The sequence below is a fragment of the Bos indicus x Bos taurus genome, chromosome 2 (genome assembly GCF_003369695.1).
Source record: "Bos indicus x Bos taurus breed Angus x Brahman F1 hybrid chromosome 2, Bos_hybrid_MaternalHap_v2.0, whole genome shotgun sequence".
Classification (NCBI taxonomy): Eukaryota; Metazoa; Chordata; class Mammalia; order Artiodactyla; family Bovidae; genus Bos; species Bos indicus x Bos taurus.
Genome location: NC_040077.1, coordinates 29,874,835 through 29,892,143, shown reverse-complemented (window position 1 = coordinate 29,892,143; position 17,309 = coordinate 29,874,835). Strand labels below are relative to the sequence as shown.

Below are 17,309 nucleotides of genomic sequence, written 5' to 3'. Positions count from 1 at the left end.
TGTGAAACCAAAGAATCACCCCTTTATACATAGAATATAAAGGCAAGGTTGGGTCTATATTTACCAGTCTGAATGATCGTAGAACTGACAATCCTTCCACATCTGATAGAAAAAGTTCCACTAAGCTTAAGGTCACAATAAGACTATCAAAAATATTCCATCCTATTTGGAAATACTCATATGGATCCATGGCAATTAGTTTTAAAACCATTTCAGCTGCAAAGATGCCAGTAAAGACCTACACGAGAAATAAAATATATATCTAGTATTAAAAGGTATGAAAACAACCTAATGATGATAATGACTATTTGTGCAGCATTTACTGTGTTTCAGACAATGTGCTTTATAAAGATACTTTATAAACATATATTATTATTTCATTTAATCCTATAAACCAACTATCACTATTCCTATAGCTATAAGCATTGAAGAGTTAAGAAGCTCTGACTCTATCAGTTTTCATCACCTTTAGAGAGCATTTTTCTAGCACACTAAAATCTCTGATACATAAAACCTTTGAAAATTAAGATAGGCACTCTTTGTAAAACACTTATTAAATAACTTATGTCAACAAGTTATTCTGGAAGATAGTAAAAAGGAAACATATTGATACTGAAACTTTGAGCCAGTCTTTTTTTTGGTCTGACTGCTCTTAGAGTAATAAGGAATAAGTTGACTCACTCCAAAGATGTATCAGTAGAAGAGGAAAAAGTATTTAATCGATACAGTGGCAGCTAAAGTAAGATTTTCTACTTAGTGATGTCTGATTCTTTATGACCTGATGGACTGTAGCCTGCCAGGCGCTTCTGTCCATGGAATTCTCCAGGCAAGAATACTGGGGTGGGTAGCCATTCCCTTTTCCAGGGGATCTTCCCAACCCAGGGGTTGAACTCAGGGCTCCTGCATTGCAGGCAAATTCTTTATCCTCTGAGCCACCAGTGAAGCCCCAAAGATTTCCAAAGCGTTGACACAATAGTACATCACAAAACATCATTAATTTATGACATGGCATCAAAAGGACTCATTTAAAAAGGCAACAGCAGAAGTCTTATAAATCACTTGGGTACAATTTGATTCAAAGAAACAGCAAAGAAGGTTCAAAGGGAAATGGTTAGCTCTATAACTGTGAGTCATTTGTAAAATAATACATCATCAAGAAGACTGGCAGGGAGCACCCAGACTTGGGACTGTATAGACAAGAAACATGATGAATCATTTGTGGATTCACAGTGATACAGACAACTCAGTGAGAAGGTACTGGTATTCATGATCTGACCTCTACCAACAATTAGAAACTAGACGGTCCTGCCCTTTTGCAATTAGGAATAGAAAGAAGAATGCTAACTCAGGGCACATGAGTTTAAACATCCTGCCTTGGAATATGTGTAAGAAATTTTGGATAGAAGACCAACTCAGAAACACTCTTTGACTTCAAATAGCAATTGATTTGGGACCATGGCAAAAGCAAAATTATCTTATACAGACATTTTGCAAAGACATCCAGAGTTATTCATGATTGATCAAGAGTTACACACTGGGACCTTTTGGCTGTGAAATAGAACTTCTGCCTGGTTATGCAGATTGCTGGAAACTAGCACTTTCTGTTTGCCATAAGGCATTAATTGAGTGTGATCACCACTGCCCATTTAAGAGGTCACTCTGGCATCAACTTTCCTAACAGAATCCTATATCTTCCTGAAGCTTACAGATCCCTTCTAGGCTGCTGTTATTTCTTCTGTGTCCAGTTTAATCATTTTGACTTCTAAATATTCTTGTTCTTAAGGCTTGTTTCTGCTGATTCATTAAAAGCATGATGATTATAAAAAACAGATAATTAATAAGGAGCTACTGTGTAGCACAGGGAGCTCTGCCTAATACTCTATTACAACCCATATGGGAGAAGATTCTAACAAAGAGTAGATATACGTCATGTGTATAACTGATTCACTTTGCTGTAAAGCAGAAACTAACACAACATTGTAAATCAACTATACTCCAACAAAAATTTTAAAAAAAGAAAGCATGGTGATTACGATGATGATGGTGATGACTGATGAAAACAGGTTTAAGTACTTACTATATGCCTGGCTAATAAGTAGAAAGTCTTCATTCCTCTCAATAAATATTAATAAATAAGCATTAATTTTATTTATATATGTAATATAAATAAAGCATTATTGTTATATTAAAAATAAAATATTATTTTATAAAGAAAATACTATTATTACATAAATGAGAAAATGAAAGAGTATAGATATTAAAATTTTTTCCCAAGGTCATATAACAAGTAGGAGGCAAAACCAGGACTCAAACTAAGGACTTTGGGATTCCAAAGGCCTGAATCCTTTGCCTATATGTCAAAACAAAGTGTCTGTAGTTTTTCTGAAAACTTGTAGGGTATGTACTCACAAGTAAGCTGCAAAATAATTATAAAATGGCTTAGAAAGTATCAAGTTTTCAAAGTGTTGCTGCTAACAGACATGCCTGTCAGAAAACACACATATTTACTCCCAAGATGGTGACCAATTATGGAGATAAGGCTGTTATTCATAGACCTCAATATGCCTGCAGAATTACTTTAACATAGTGTTTATTACCAGAAACTTCTCTCTGTACAATGATTCACATTATGAATCCTGAACATGCATAACTAACTAGCTAAATATCCATCTGACTTAAGAAAAAAAAAAAACAGGAATGATAATCATGACAACCAAAGAGAGACGTGCTGGGTACATAATACACATTAACAGACTTACCAAATTTCCCACAACGAGCACATTTTTGAATTCCTCAGTCATTGGGTGATGTTCCATAGCCATGAACAATGTGTTTAAAACTATGCAAATGGTAATAGCAAGATCTACAAAAGGATCCATTACAATAAAATAGATAAATTTTTTGAATTTTATCCAATATGGAGAGCAATTCCAGATCAAGAATGTGTGTGCAAATCTGTACCACCAAGGTGGACATTTCTGTCTGGACTCCTCAAGTTCTGGAAGAAAAAACCACAGAGATCACCAAGTTAATCATTAGCATATTATATATTTTATTGCTAACCAGATACACATCAGCAGTACACTTTAACATTGAAACAAGTCTTCTGCTTTATACTTTGTAAGTTTAACAATATCCTTTCTATGAAAGCATAGCATATAACATAAAAATCTTATATCATGCATTCATTTATTAGATCAATCATAAGAAGGCAGTGAAATTAATGAATAAGAGCATTTATGGGTATCTCTGAGAGAAACAAGCACTTAACATATGATGTTAAAAGAATTGATGTTTTCTTAATTCAGATAATGTATATATTTAAGATAAATGTATACAAACCAATATATATACATACAAACACAAACACACACCCCAATATATACATTCCCCTATGCCCTGAATCCATTACAATAATAACACATTTCTATTCTCTCCAGGAAAAGCTTTTGCCAGCTCACAGGTGAAAATAATCCCAGGACCAAGAGACTAGAAATAATTTATAGAGCTATTCATGCAATAGGTAGCACACACCATTAGCCCATTTAGTTCTCATCATAAATTTAGGAGGTGGGTGAAAACTCTGTCTGGGCCCATCATGGGTGTGTTGGGGGATGAGGTGGTAGCCCATGGATAAGGTGGAACCAGAGGCTTGTTGTGGGGAGAGAAGGTGGGCGCCAATACGTTATTGAAATTGCCGCCCTTTGGCTGATCACTACTGTTCACATCATATTCTCTAAACTGCTTTCTCTAGCGCTTTTGCATCACTATCTTGAAAGATGTTGTGTCACATATTACCATTTTACAATTTTATAGAATGTTCTCAGAAGCAGAAACTTACAGAACCTGGAAGTTGGTACTGTTTTCTTGCCTGTTAGAAAAATGATCAATTTCGAGAGACTAGGTAAGATTTCTAAGAGTATATACAGTAAAAGAGTCACATAGCCCTGGGCCACCCTCACTGTCTTCATTTAGTACCATAAAGCTATTTATCTTTGAAAGGTCATTATCGTCCAAAGAAAGAAAGAAAGAAAGAAAGAAAGTGAAGTCGCTCAGTCGTGTCCGACTCTTTGCAACCCCATGGATGGTAGCCTATCAGGCTCCTCCGTCCATGGGATTTTCCAGGCAAGAGTGCTGGAGTGGAATGCCATTTCCTTCTCCAGGGGATCTTCCCGACCCAGGAATCGAACCCGGGTCTCCTGCATTGCAGGTAGACGCTTTACCGTCTGAGCCACCAGGGAAGCCCTTATCACCCAAAGCCTGTCTTTAATCACAAAGAACTTTATCCCCTTTTTAAGTACTAAAGACAATTCCATTAGTACCTATTGGTTAGTCTTACCATTGCTCATAACCATTTTACATTCTTTGAATTCTTCCTAAGTACTTGCTGTATCTATTCGAGGCTGACCAGGACTTACCTGAATTTTGCTTAAAAATCTGTATGGTTAAGAGAATGTTATTCCATACCTTCTACAGTGTTTGTTAATATGCTTGCCCTACTCATTGCCCTTTGTCTGAGATTGGGGTCATTCAACATATCCTCAGAAAGGAGGTAAGAACTGTGACGTCTTTTCTTGTGTATTTGATTGGTTGTACCCTGAAAAAAAAAAGATGATTAATTACAGTTTAAGAATGGAATTTCAATAAATTGTAGGTAGAAAATAAAATCTTGCCCACAAAGTTGTAGTGAGTAATTAGAGCCTAGACTGTTGATTTGAGTCATGGCTCTGCCATTTACTGGCTGTGTACCATAGGAGAGTTACTTAACCTGTCTCCATTTCATCACTGGTGAAATGGAAATAATCATAGTACTTGCCTCACAATCTTGTTATGAGGATTCAATGGCTTAACACTAAGGAAATAAAAACTAAAATGAGCTGCTTTCATTGTTATAATCACTATCATTATCTATCTTTCTGGGTCTCCAATTTATTCAGATAGCTTTACTATGTAAGAGTCCTAACATGAAAACAGCTAAATAAGTTTTGCAATGGTGTATGTGTGTGTGTGTAAAGGAAGAACTTCAGTGTTCTCTGATAAACTTCTGTAATTATTCTTTGTTGGGGCAATAACAGGGCAATGGTCATGACTGTTTCTCTTGCCAAAGCAGATCTCATGAACTGCTCTATCAAGATGAATGACTCAGTAGAAAAACAATGATTAAGACTGATGGACACTGTATCAAAATGGAGAATGTAAGCTCCATCTAAAAGAGGCTTCAAAGGATTGCTGCCATGCAGGAATATGAGCTCAATTTTACCAGGTATACCATATTTATGTAAAGATGTCTTATTTCTAAATCTTGGCAGCTAATTCAGAGTTAAAACACTGTGCCAGTTCAGTGCAGGCCAACAATACACACACACATACACATATATACATATAGACTTCAGACAACTTTATGGAGAAGGCAATGGCACCCCACTCCAGTATTCTTGCCTGGAAAATCCCATGGATGGGGGAGCCTGGTAGGCTACAGTTCATGGGGTTGCAATATGTGGTATGTATATATATATATGTGTATACACACACACACCATTCTACAAACATATACATAGATATACAGATTTAGAGTTGTAAAGTATAGTTGTTTAGATACAGTTATATATGCTTGTATATTAAACAAACAGGCATAAATAGATGTATGTGTGTATATATGCATGCATGTCCATATATGTGTGAGGATACACACACACATATTTGCAGGTGGCTTCTCACGGAGATCTGTCTATAACCATGTTTTAGCTGAAATACTCTCTAATTTACTGACTTTCTGGAAGCAGTGATTTCTTTTTTCCCCAAGTCAAACAAATAGCTGTGTTGATAAAGCATTTTTTTCTCCATGTAGACATGTCTCAGGTCTCAAAGTTATATTATTTCTCATGCAATTTTTTCATCTAAACTGTACATTATTACACGCTATTATGTTTTGCATTTATTTCTATTGAATTATAAAGTATCCACTAATTACTCCAGCTCTGTAGTTTTAGTCTTAGAATTTAGAGTGATAATGATTTTTCTGTGGTAAAACAAAGTATTAAGTGAAACATTTCATTTAAAAATAGGAAATAATCTCTAAATCTGATATACATTATATAATCTTTTATAGGTAATACACATTATTGAAAAGCAAAACACAGCAAAGATATGATTCCATGGAAATTTAACATGCTTGTTTGATAAGAAAAACACCTTGACAGAGGGCTGAAGCTGTATCATGCAAGCACAGAGGTCACATATGACCTAAAAGCATATGCATGCATTCAAACGGAAATGCATGCGTGGCCATGGCTTTGATGGAACTTCATTCTCACTTAAAATACTTCATTGTCTGCAAATATGATTTATGAATAGGTGGCACAAGTTCAGAGCTTGTTAAGTTAGTCAAAGCCTTTCCGATATCAAGCAACACAATGTAACATGGTGAGTGACCTTAACACATAACCAAGAAACTCTAAAACCAGAAAGATCTCACTTTCAGGCTTCATCACACCCTTTTCTCATACCACTCAATGACTCCCGAACTCTTGAAATTGTTGTTTTGGAAAGGTGTTTTATTTTTATCTTATATGTATATGTTTGCATTTACCTATGTATTTTGGATATTATGTTTTTATTCACAGATTTCAGATGAAAGAATTTTGGTATTTCTTTTAATGATAACAGTGTGTTTCATTTATATGTGGGGGAAAATCACAGTTACTCTAAACTATTCCTAAGAAGTTTACCACATCCTGGAGAGAAAGTGTGGTGGTTAAAACCACAAGCTCAGAAACAGAGGGCCTCTTTATGAATTTCAGGACTACCATTTATTGGCTGAGTGACTTTGCACAAATTGTTTCATTTCCCCGTGACTCAGTTTCCCCAGGTGTATAAAAGGGATAGTAATATATCACCTCCTAGGGCTGCTATAAATACTAACGTGTCTGCTATTATTATTACTATTATTAATTATTAAGAACTCAAATAAGATCCCTTGGAGCAAGGTATATATAAAGTAGTGACTTGAAAAAATAGCAGTAGGTGGCAAATAACACAAATCTCCTTACAGACATGGAACCTATTATCAACTAATAATGTTAGCATTATCAATGCATTTTATGCTGATATATAAATTGTTTTCTAAGGGGGTGAGTCATAATCAAGTATAATATCAGTAGATAAGTACTATTTTTTCAAAAATGGGATTTTAAATATGTTGGAATTGGATACCTACAACAATAGTATAAGGATTACATTAATCAGTTAAAGGTGTGTTTCTAGCATAAAAAGTATTGCAAGATACAGAGCCATTCAGAGGACCAGAGAGAAGGCCCCTCCAGCAGAGAGAGTGATGGATGCAAGAATAAGGGCCGAACCATGCCTGAGCTATTTAAAACGTCCTTACGCTGTCATCAGAAGTTGCCTTATCTATTATCACCTCTGGCAGGAGCTGTCCATTGGGTAGCATGAGGGCGGAGGGTCCATCCACCAAGGAGACCACGCCATTGCAGTCGACAGCGCTGTGCATCTTCCCATTCACTGGCAGCACTGGGGGAGACCTACTGGCTTGGCTGATGTTACTGCTGCGCCGCTCCCGAGGTCTGTGGGGCACAAACAGGGAGCCCCTTCTGCTCTCGTTGTCACCAAAGATGCTGTGCTCGTCGTCGGCAAATTCAGTCTCGGATCCAATATCTCTTCCTCGACCTTTGAAGCTGAAAAGACTTGTTCTGCTGCTCCGCCTTGCAGAAAACAAGGAGCCACGAATGCTCAGTGGTGACTGCAGGAAAAATAAAAGGTGATGTGTATCTGCTGAAGCAGACGTGCATTTCCTAGAACTCCTATGAAGACCACGGACCTGAGGGCAGAGGGCTCTGTACTGGATTTAAAAGAAACATATTTAAAAACAAAGAAATTCAGCAAAACAACAAATTCTTTCAAATAAGGAATGAGGAGACTGGAAAAGTTCATCTTTTCAGGACCAAGTGCGTTATCTGCTACTGTATCATTCTCTATACTTCTGGCATCAAGTTATCTCTCCACTCATTCTGTACCATTCATGTTGCTATAAACAAATTATTACTTAAAAAAGAATTTGATACTAATAGCTGTTACCGAGCTGTTCATACATCAACCCCTACATTGCTTAAGTACTGAAACTTTCTTGAGGCTAAGACCACACTGTACGCATCTTTGCATTCCGTTGCTTGCAACTCTACCCTGCACACTGAGGGCTCAGTTACGGTCTGTTAAGAAAGACATTCTAATTACCAATGGATTTACAAAGTCTTAAAAATATTTTTTGTCGTTGTTGTTTAGTCACTCAGTTATGTTTGACTCTTTTGGGAAACTGTGGACTGTAGCCCGTCAGGCTCCTCTGTCTGTGGGATTTCCCAGGCAAGAACAGTGGAGTGGGTTGTCATTTCCTTCTCCAAGGGATCTTTCCCACCCAGAGATTGAACCCTGTCTCCTGCATTGGCAGGTGGATTCTTTACCACTGAACCACCAGGGAAGCCCCCATAATACTATTAGAACATGGAGAAGAAGCTGTCCAATACTAAAGAGGTGAAAACAAGTCACATTTATATGACTTGTGTCCAAGATAAACTATGTGTATAAATCACACTGCATATTCCTTGGGTGTATCTAATTCAATAAACATTAGTGCTTACTATGTTAAGGACAATGTGATAGGCATTGAGAATAATGGGAAATGCATATAGTAACGTCTTTACCTTAAAACTAGCTTGAACTGCTCCACTCATAGTTTTGTTTTGCTTTTTTTTTTAACCGATATTACATTCAAGTTCTATCTCCCCAACTAGATTATGAAATCTTTGAAGGAAGGGATTCTTTCACTTTTGTATATATCTGGTAGGGTCCTACAGACTTAAGCAGCAGAAGCTAGAAATTTTAATGACATAAATGAAAATGAGAGTAATTCTAAGTGGGTAACTGAAGAGCAGATTGGGAGGAGCAGAGAGAACAGAGGACTCTGTGGATGGGTGGCCCCTGAGCTAAGGGGCAACGAATGGGTGGCCCCATGCCAGGAGGAGAACAAGGAAGAAGAGGAAACCATGTGCACCAAGTCAAAAGCCATGAGAACATAGGGCATGGAGCGGAGAGTCACCGTGGTGGTGGACCGAGGCTACATGCAGGCTGACAAGAGTGGGACTAGATCAGAGCCAAGGCATTGACAAGACGTGGGGCTTGTTCTGTAGTCAGTGGCTATTCAACATAGTTTTTGTCTGCTTTTTATATTTTAAGTTGAGCAGAAAAACTACTTGGTTTTAGAAAACTTATTTGAAGGGACTGTGCAGTGGAAACCAGGGAAGTATAAAGAGGAATAGGAATTCTTGCTCCTGGAGGTTTGTAGGCAGGAAGATCTGAAATACAGAGGTGTCAGTGGGAAAAAAAAAAAAAAGGAAAGAGAAATTCCACACAAGGAGAAATAAGAGACTATGGGAAGGACTAGATGGTAGAGACTGGTACCTTTTGGGGTAGAGGCAGTAAGGTTTGGGTGACTGATATTCTGGTGGTGCCTAAAGTGGTGACTCCTTGCAGTCATGTGGTGACTACCTACAGTAGTCTGGTGTACCTACACTGGTGAAAAAAGAAAAAAACTAATCTAATCATTAGTAATCAAAATCATTAGTAATCAAATCAAAACTAATCATTAACCAATGAGGCACTGCAAAATGAAGACTAAATAAAAACAAGAAAAGGTAACTGATACTGTAAATGTTTTCTTCATTTCTACGCTGGTTCTCATGAACATGTGTTTTGGATATTTATATTGGAGAAGATATGACAATTCTAAAACTATAAGCTCCTTCAAAATGGTCAAACTTAAATGGAAGACTATACATCTCTATGTTCTTTCCATAAATGCCCAGTCATCAATAGGTTTTTACCTAAAAACATACTAACGAAGTCACTCACTCTTCTCCTGAGCACCCTCCCCTCAGACAGAACTCCGTGATCCCACCTCTGGCAATACACATGTGAGGGTGTCAGTGGTACCTGGTTAGGGGTAGACAGTCTTTTTTCACGTGCTCGCCTATGACCTTCAACACCAAGGTGGAAACTTTTTCTCCTGATGCTCTCCTCGGATTCCGATTTGGACAGTTTCTCATCATCTCCCTTTTCTTCCCCACTGGAGAGTTTCTTTTGGTTCTTTTTCCTTCTCCTGTTTCTTCTTTCTTTAGCACTTTTAGAGCTCAGTTTGGATGTTTCAGAAGAACTCTCAGACAGACCCATTATTCTGCTTCTCCCAATGCTGGTATATTCAGCTGCTGCTAATGCTATTGCCTGTTGAACCAAGAGAACACACATACAGTGAGTCAATTCCAAGAACTGCAAAATGCACCTCTTTACCACAAATTTAATTATACTGTGCATATAATCATGTCCCTCATACGGGAAGTAATGTTTCCTTTGCATCATGACTGAGAGCTTATAAAATGTATGTTTATCACTTCTCTTGCATTGTTAATAAAGCCCTACTGTGTTTCATAATTAAACAATTATATACTATTACTATACTTATAATAAAGCAATTTTAAATAGTATATGTAAAAGTTTTAACTGTAGATAATTCTGGGACATAAAACTCATATCAACCATGTGATAAGATAATTCATTTGTATAAGTTGTTCAGGTATACAGTATAATTCAATATTATCAATAGATTCATGCACTTCTATAGTTAAATGAAGAAAGAATTATTTTAAAATAATATTAATTATTACAGAATAATATATCAAGAAAATAAAAGACACTTTTAGGGATTACCCAGGAAATTCCTGCAATAGCCTAGTGCTAACCCTTTTATAAAAATTAAGGTTTTATTATTAAAAACCCTTGTAAAACCTTCCAACCCTTACAAAATTTGGAATTAAAGATATTGTGAATAAAAAGCAAGAATTACACACAATCCTACATCCCAGGAATAACTGGCATTAACACGTCTTTCAGTCTTCATATATTTTTAATGTATATCTTACATTCAATTTTGTATTCTATGACTTAACATATTATTATATTAACACCTTTTCCTGTCATAATATTCTTAAAACACATATCTTATGGCTGAGTAATATTTCAAGACACAAAAATATTATAATCCTCTTAGCTACTTTCTAATTTTTGGAACTTTAAATGCTTTCTGATTTTTAATATTAAAATATTACACTGAACATCTTTCTGCCTAAAAGCTTCTCTGCATTACAGATTACTACCTTCCTCCCAAGAGTTTAGATTTCTTGAAGAGATTTTACTAGGTCAAACCATCAACTTATGTAAAATACTTGAAATTTTGGTTCTCTTAGTACAAACTTCCTCAAACTTTTCCACTGACGTACCCCTTTGGAGGGAGGAGTAAGGAAAAATCCACAAAAATTTGTGACTTAACCTAAAGTGGCCACAATCATAAGTATGATTTTTTCAACATCTCACATTACCTTAAAATTTTTGCAACTTTAACCAAAACTGATGCCCATTTGCTTTCTACTCCACAGTGTATTTGTTAACTCTAATATCAACATAATTTTCCCTAAGGACATGTGTACAGTTGTTAGTGTGGGGAAATAACATCATAAATGTTTCGGGACTTTGCTTAATACCATACACACTGAGGAATCATGGGGAACAGGCTTAGGAAAAAGAGCTTAGAACATTCTCCATGCTGAAGTGAGCTGAGTAAGGGGGAAGGTAGAATGAAGCAGATGTCAACTCTAACTCAATACAGAATTGCTTCCTTTGACCACACCAGAATGAAAATTCAGTTTATAGGAAAGAATCCAGGAGAGAAAATCTCCCTGGGAAAGGTCGGACAGAGATCACAGGGGTTCTGTTGTTTCCCTTTGCCTGTTCACTTCTAGGAAGAATTTTAAACCAAATAAAAATACCTCCGCTTCCTCTTGCTCTTTTTTAAGTCGATCCAGCATCTGCTGAAATTCTAACTCTTTCTGCCTCGCTTCTTCAATGTTTGCCTGATTCTGTTCTTCATAGGCCATGGCAACAACAGCCAGGATCAAATTTATTAGATAAAAGGATCCCAGGAAAATCACCACAACAAAGAAGATCATGTAGGTTTTCCCAGCAGCACGCAAGGTCTAGGCAAAAAAGGAAATCATTATTTTAATAACACAAAGGGTTTTTTTTTGGTAAATCATTTCAACTTGAATGGCATATTAAGGCATGGTAAATCGAGCAGTTCTGTATAGTCTCATGTTATCAAAAAATAAAGGAATAAAATTGTATCTTCATAAAAAACAATCAGTATTAAAACACACACTTTTCCAAGACAAAAGATATAGCAATGTATTAAGCCTGTACCAAAATTAAATATGATTCTACACTATGATAAGCTTAATAATAACTCTGAATTTTTTTCTCCCCTAGTCTGAAAATTACTCAAAAACTAGCTGTTTTTACTCATTTTCAAATTATAGGACTAGATAATTTCTATAGTATCACATTCTGATATATTAAATATTAATGTTTATGTTACCACAAGGTAAATAGCCTTATTAAATGAACTTATGTATTCAACTTTTACATATTTTTAATTAACACTAAACATTTTTAAATGTAATACATGTTAAAAAATTAAACTGTACCAACAGATATTAACTGAAAAATAAGTCTCTTTATCCTTTCTCTAAAAACTCAGTTCCTTTTTCTATCAGTATCAGTTGTTACTGAATTCTTCTTTTGGATAAATTCTTAGTAGTGGAATTCTTAAGTCAACAGGCATATTCATTTTAATTTTCATAGAAACTCCCATGTTAGCCTCTCCAGTGGTTCACAGAAATGTGTGAGAAAATCTGCCTCCCCATAGCTTAATCAGACAGTATCTTCCTTTTGATCAACTTTTTGATCTTTGTCATTCCAAGAGATGAAAAGTTATATGTCACTCTAGTCTTAATTTGCAGTAAAGGTGAGTATCTTTTTGCATCCTTAAACAGTCATTTGTATATTTCATATTTTTTCCTGTAAAGTTATATTTTCATATAATTTCTATATTCATTTATAATATTCTCAGATATGAAACAGACAAAACAGGCCAAAAGAAGAACCTGTGGCAATCTGAGAAAGATCAGATCAGATCAGTCGCTCAGTCGTGTCCGACTCTTTGTGACCCCATGAATCGCAGCATGCCAGGCCTCCCTGTCCATCACCAACTCCTGGAGTTCACTCAGACTCACGTCCATCGAGTCAGTGATGCCATCCAGCCATCTCATCCTCTGTCGTCCCCTTCTCCTCTTGCCCCCAATCCCTCCCAGCATCAGAAGCTTTTCCAATGAGTCAACTCTTCACATGAGGTGGCCAAAGTACTGGAGTTTCAGCTTTAGCATCATTCCTTCCAAAGAAATCCCAGGGCTGATTTCCTTCAGAATGGACTGGTTGGATCTTCTTGCAGTCCAAGGGACTCTCAAGAGTCTTCTCCAACACCACAGTTCAAAAGCATCAATTCTTCGGCGCTCAGCCTTCTTTACGGTCCAACTCTCACATCCATACATGACCACAGGAAAAACCATAGCCTTGACTAGATGAACCTTTGTTGGTTCATCTAGTAATGTCTCTGAAAGTAATGTCTCTGCTTTTGAATATGCTATCTAGGTTGGTCATAACTTTCCTTCTAAGGAGTAAGTGTCTTTTAATTTCATGGCTGCAGTCACCATCTGTAGTGATTTTGGAGCCCAGAAAAATAAAGTCTGACACTGTTTCCACTGTTTCCCCATCTATTTCCCATGAAGTGATGGGACCGGATGCCGTGATCTTCGTTTTCTGAATGTTGAACTTTAAGCCTACTTTCTCACTCTCCACTTTCACTTTCCTCAAGAGGCTTTTTAGTTCCTCTTCACTTTCTGCCATAAGGGTGGTGTCATCTGCATATCTGAGGTTATTGATATTTCTCCCAGCAATCTTAATTCAAGCTCGTGTTTCTTCCAGTCCAGCATTTCTCATGATGTACTCTGCATATAAGTTAAATAAACAGGGTGACAATATACAGCCTTGATGAACTCCTTTTCCTATTTGGAACCAGTCTGTTGTTCCATGTCCAGTTCTAACTGTTGCTTCCTGACCTGCATACACATTTCTCAAGAGGCAGGTCAGGTGGTCTGGTATTCCCATCTCTTTCAGAATTTTCCACAGTTTATTGTGATCCACACAGTCAAAGGCTTTGGCATAGTCAATAAAGCAGAAATAGATGCTTTTCTGGAATCTCTTGCTTTTTCGATGATCCAGTGGATATTGACAATTTGATCTCTGGTTCCTCTGCCTTTTCTAAAACCAGCTTTAACATCAGGAAGTTCACTGTTCACATATTGCTGAAGCCTGGCTTGGAGAATTTTGAGCATTACTTTACTAGCGTGTGAGATGAGTGCAATTGTACAGTAGTTTGAGCATTCTTTGGCATTGCTTTTCTTTGGGATTGGAATGAAAACTGACCTTTTCCAGTCTTGTGGCCACTGCTGAGTTTTCCAAATTTGCTGGCATATTGAGTGCAGCACTTTCACAGCATCATCTTTCAGGATTTGAAATAGCTCATCTGGAATTCCATCACCTCCACTAGCTTTGTTCGTAGTGATGCTTTCTAAGGCCCACTTGACTTCACATTCCAGGATGTCTGGCTCTAGGCCAGTGATCACACCATTGTGATTATCTGGGTCGTGAAGATCTTTTTTGTACAGTTCTTCTGTGTATTCTTGCCATGTCTCCTTAATATCTTCTGCTTCTGTTAGGTCCATACAATTTCCGTCCTTTATCGAGCCCATCTTTGCACGAAATGTTCCTTTGGTATCTCTGATTTTCTTGAAGAGATCTCTAGTCCTTCCCATTCTGTTGTTTTCCTCTATTTCTTTGCATTGATTGCTGAAGAAGCCTTTCTTATCTCTTCTTGCTATTCTTTGGAACTCTGCATTCAGATGTTTATATCTTTCCTTTTCTCCTTTGCTTTTTGCTTCTCTTCTTTTCACAGCTATTTGTAAGGCCTCCCCAGATAGCCATTTTGCTTTTTTGCATTTCTTTTCCATGGGGATGGTCTTGATCCCTGTCTCCTGTACAATGTCACAAACCTATTTTTTATAATACAAAATAATCATTTTTGGTCTCCTTTCTCTTGAGGTTGGGTGCTGATAACATATAGGTGAAAAGATAGAGCCCACAGTCCCCAGAAGACCACATGTAAGTTGGAGGAGATGGCCACGTGAATGAAGAATTCCACTACAAGAGATGGATGATGAAACCTGCAGTTGAGTTAGGAGAGGAAAACTTAGAGTCATGGATTGAGTCTTCCATTCCTATTCTAGTTTGCTCAGGCTGCCATAACAAAACCCTTAAATTGGGTAGCTTACACAACAGAAGTGTATTTTCTCATAGTCCTAGATGATGAAAATTCAAGATCAAAGTGTTGGCAGGTTTGGTTTTTCCTGAGGCCACCTTCTAAGTCCTCACTTGGCATTTTCTGTGTGTGTGTGTGTGTGTATGTGTGTGTGTGGCGTCTCTCACTCATGTCCTAATGTTTCCTTCTTATAAGAACATGAGATTGGTTTAGAACCTACCCAAATGGCCTCATTTTAACTTGTGCTCAATTGCTTAGTCGTGTCTGACTCTTTGCATCCCCATGGACTGCAGCCTGCCAGGCTCCTCTATCCATGGGATTCTCCAGACAAGCATACTAGAGTGAGTTACCATTTCCTTCTCCAGGGGTTCTTCCTGACCCAGGGATTGAACCCACATCTCCTACATTGGCAGGTGGATTCTTTACCAGTGAGCTACCTGGAAAGCCCTTCATTGTAACTTAGTTACCTCTTTAAGGGCCATAACTCCAAACATAGTCATTCTAAGGTACTGGGAGTTAGGACTTCAACATATGAATTTGGGGGAGATACTACTGAGTCCAGAACAAGTGTCCAAGGTAGTTAAAAGACAAAGCATGGTGAGCACAGGAGAGCCTGCTATTTAGAGCACTGTAAGCAGGGAGGCATGTGTAGAAAGCATGGAGTGTATAGCAGTGCTATGAGAAAATGTTATAGGATATTTCTTGCTATTTACCTAGGACCCCATGGGATGCTACATTCACAAAGAGGGAAAGAGATCTGGAGATCAAAAAGCCCAGAAAAGATAAGAAAATAATTTATGATTTAAGAATGATCCATTCTAATAATACTAGAAGTAGAACACACAGGACTAATACAATAGAGTTTTCTCCATTCTAAATCGAATAAAATATCTCATACATAAAGCTGGTTAGCACATACATCAGTTTTTTTGTGGAGTGAATACAATGAATGCTTCTCTTGGCACGCACCTGTTGGTAAAGGTTTTCCCAGTAATCCTGGGTCATTAGCCGAAACAAGGCTAAGAAGGCCCAGCTGAAAGTATCGAAGCTCGTGTAGCCATAGTCAGGATTTCTGCCAATCTTCTTACAGGTGTACCCTTCTGGACACTGACTACATGTGAGAAAGAATATCACAAGTCAGAGGATGCAAGCTGAAGAGTCTTACAGAGAAGTCAAAAACTCAAGATTTCCTTTTCAGGGGGACAATATCGAATAATTTTTAAGAACACACTTTTTGAAGTCAGAAAGAAGTGGGTTTCAACCCCATCCCTACTTTTCACTAGTTGCTGACTTTGTCAAATTACTTAAATTCTGCAAGGCCGTTTCTTCTTTCCATGAGACAAGATAATAATACGTACTTCCAAAGGTTAAGATTGTTTTAAAGTTTAAAAAAGATAATGTATGCAAATTACCTAACCTACTTCCTGTACATAAAAAACATTTTATAAATGGTAGCTGCTATTAGTATCATCATCAACAATCATCAAAACTTGAAAACTTTCACTAGATATCATATAAAAATTCTTATATTCACAAAGATTGATATTAATATACAGGTCTCTAATAAAACTGTTTCCCCAAATTATTCTTGAGGTGAACTAGAATCAACAACAGTCAACAGATAGCAATTGTGTAAGTTCATGGAGATTTATAATTAGACTTTTTGTCTTTTTAAAGTTGGTAGATTGGTATCCACAATGACAGATAAAAGGTGTTTTGATGTGTCTTTGGGAGCAGCAACTTTATCTTGTTTATTTTTATGTTCCCTGTGTACACAGAGTCTGGTCAAGGGATCTCTGGGCAGGGAGAGTGCAAGAACAAAGGCCCTACAGCAGAAATGAAGTTGTGTATGGGAGAAACAGCAGGTACTTACATAAATATGATACCTTAAAATAGCTTTACCCAAGTCCGTGGGACCCTTTTGTTTAGAGTGGCCAAACTGTCACTGCATTCTGTCACCTATGAACTGTACTCGATG

General features: G+C 37.2%; 1 protein-coding gene and 1 long non-coding RNA gene across 6 annotated transcripts in view; one reads left to right on the top strand and one right to left on the bottom strand.

Annotated features, from left to right (window-relative positions):
* LOC113903104 (sodium channel protein type 9 subunit alpha) overlaps positions 1-17,309 on the bottom strand; it is a 165,505-nt gene that overhangs the window by 58,850 nt on the left and 89,346 nt on the right. For 3 of the 5 annotated variants that reach the window (XM_027558765.1, XM_027558790.1, XM_027558774.1), the window contains exons 9-15: positions 16,301-16,442; positions 11,889-12,095; positions 10,003-10,290; positions 7,388-7,759; positions 4,468-4,597; positions 2,760-2,998; positions 65-238 (exon numbers count right to left, since the gene is read on the bottom strand). In XM_027558765.1, coding sequence (XP_027414566.1) covers positions 65-238; positions 2,760-2,998; positions 4,468-4,597; positions 7,388-7,759; positions 10,003-10,290; positions 11,889-12,095; positions 16,301-16,442 — 1,552 coding nt within the window. The remainder of the gene's footprint in view (positions 1-64; positions 239-2,759; positions 2,999-4,467; positions 4,598-7,387; positions 7,760-10,002; positions 10,291-11,888; positions 12,096-16,300; positions 16,443-17,309) is intronic. The other 2 variants (XM_027558795.1, XM_027558783.1) reach the window with 1 other exon arrangement.
* Positions 1-17,309, top strand: part of LOC113903127 — a 73,735-nt gene that overhangs the window by 56,001 nt on the left and 425 nt on the right. The window contains exon 2 of the long non-coding RNA XR_003514029.1: positions 17,110-17,196. This is a non-coding gene — a long non-coding RNA (uncharacterized LOC113903127). The remainder of the gene's footprint in view (positions 1-17,109; positions 17,197-17,309) is intronic.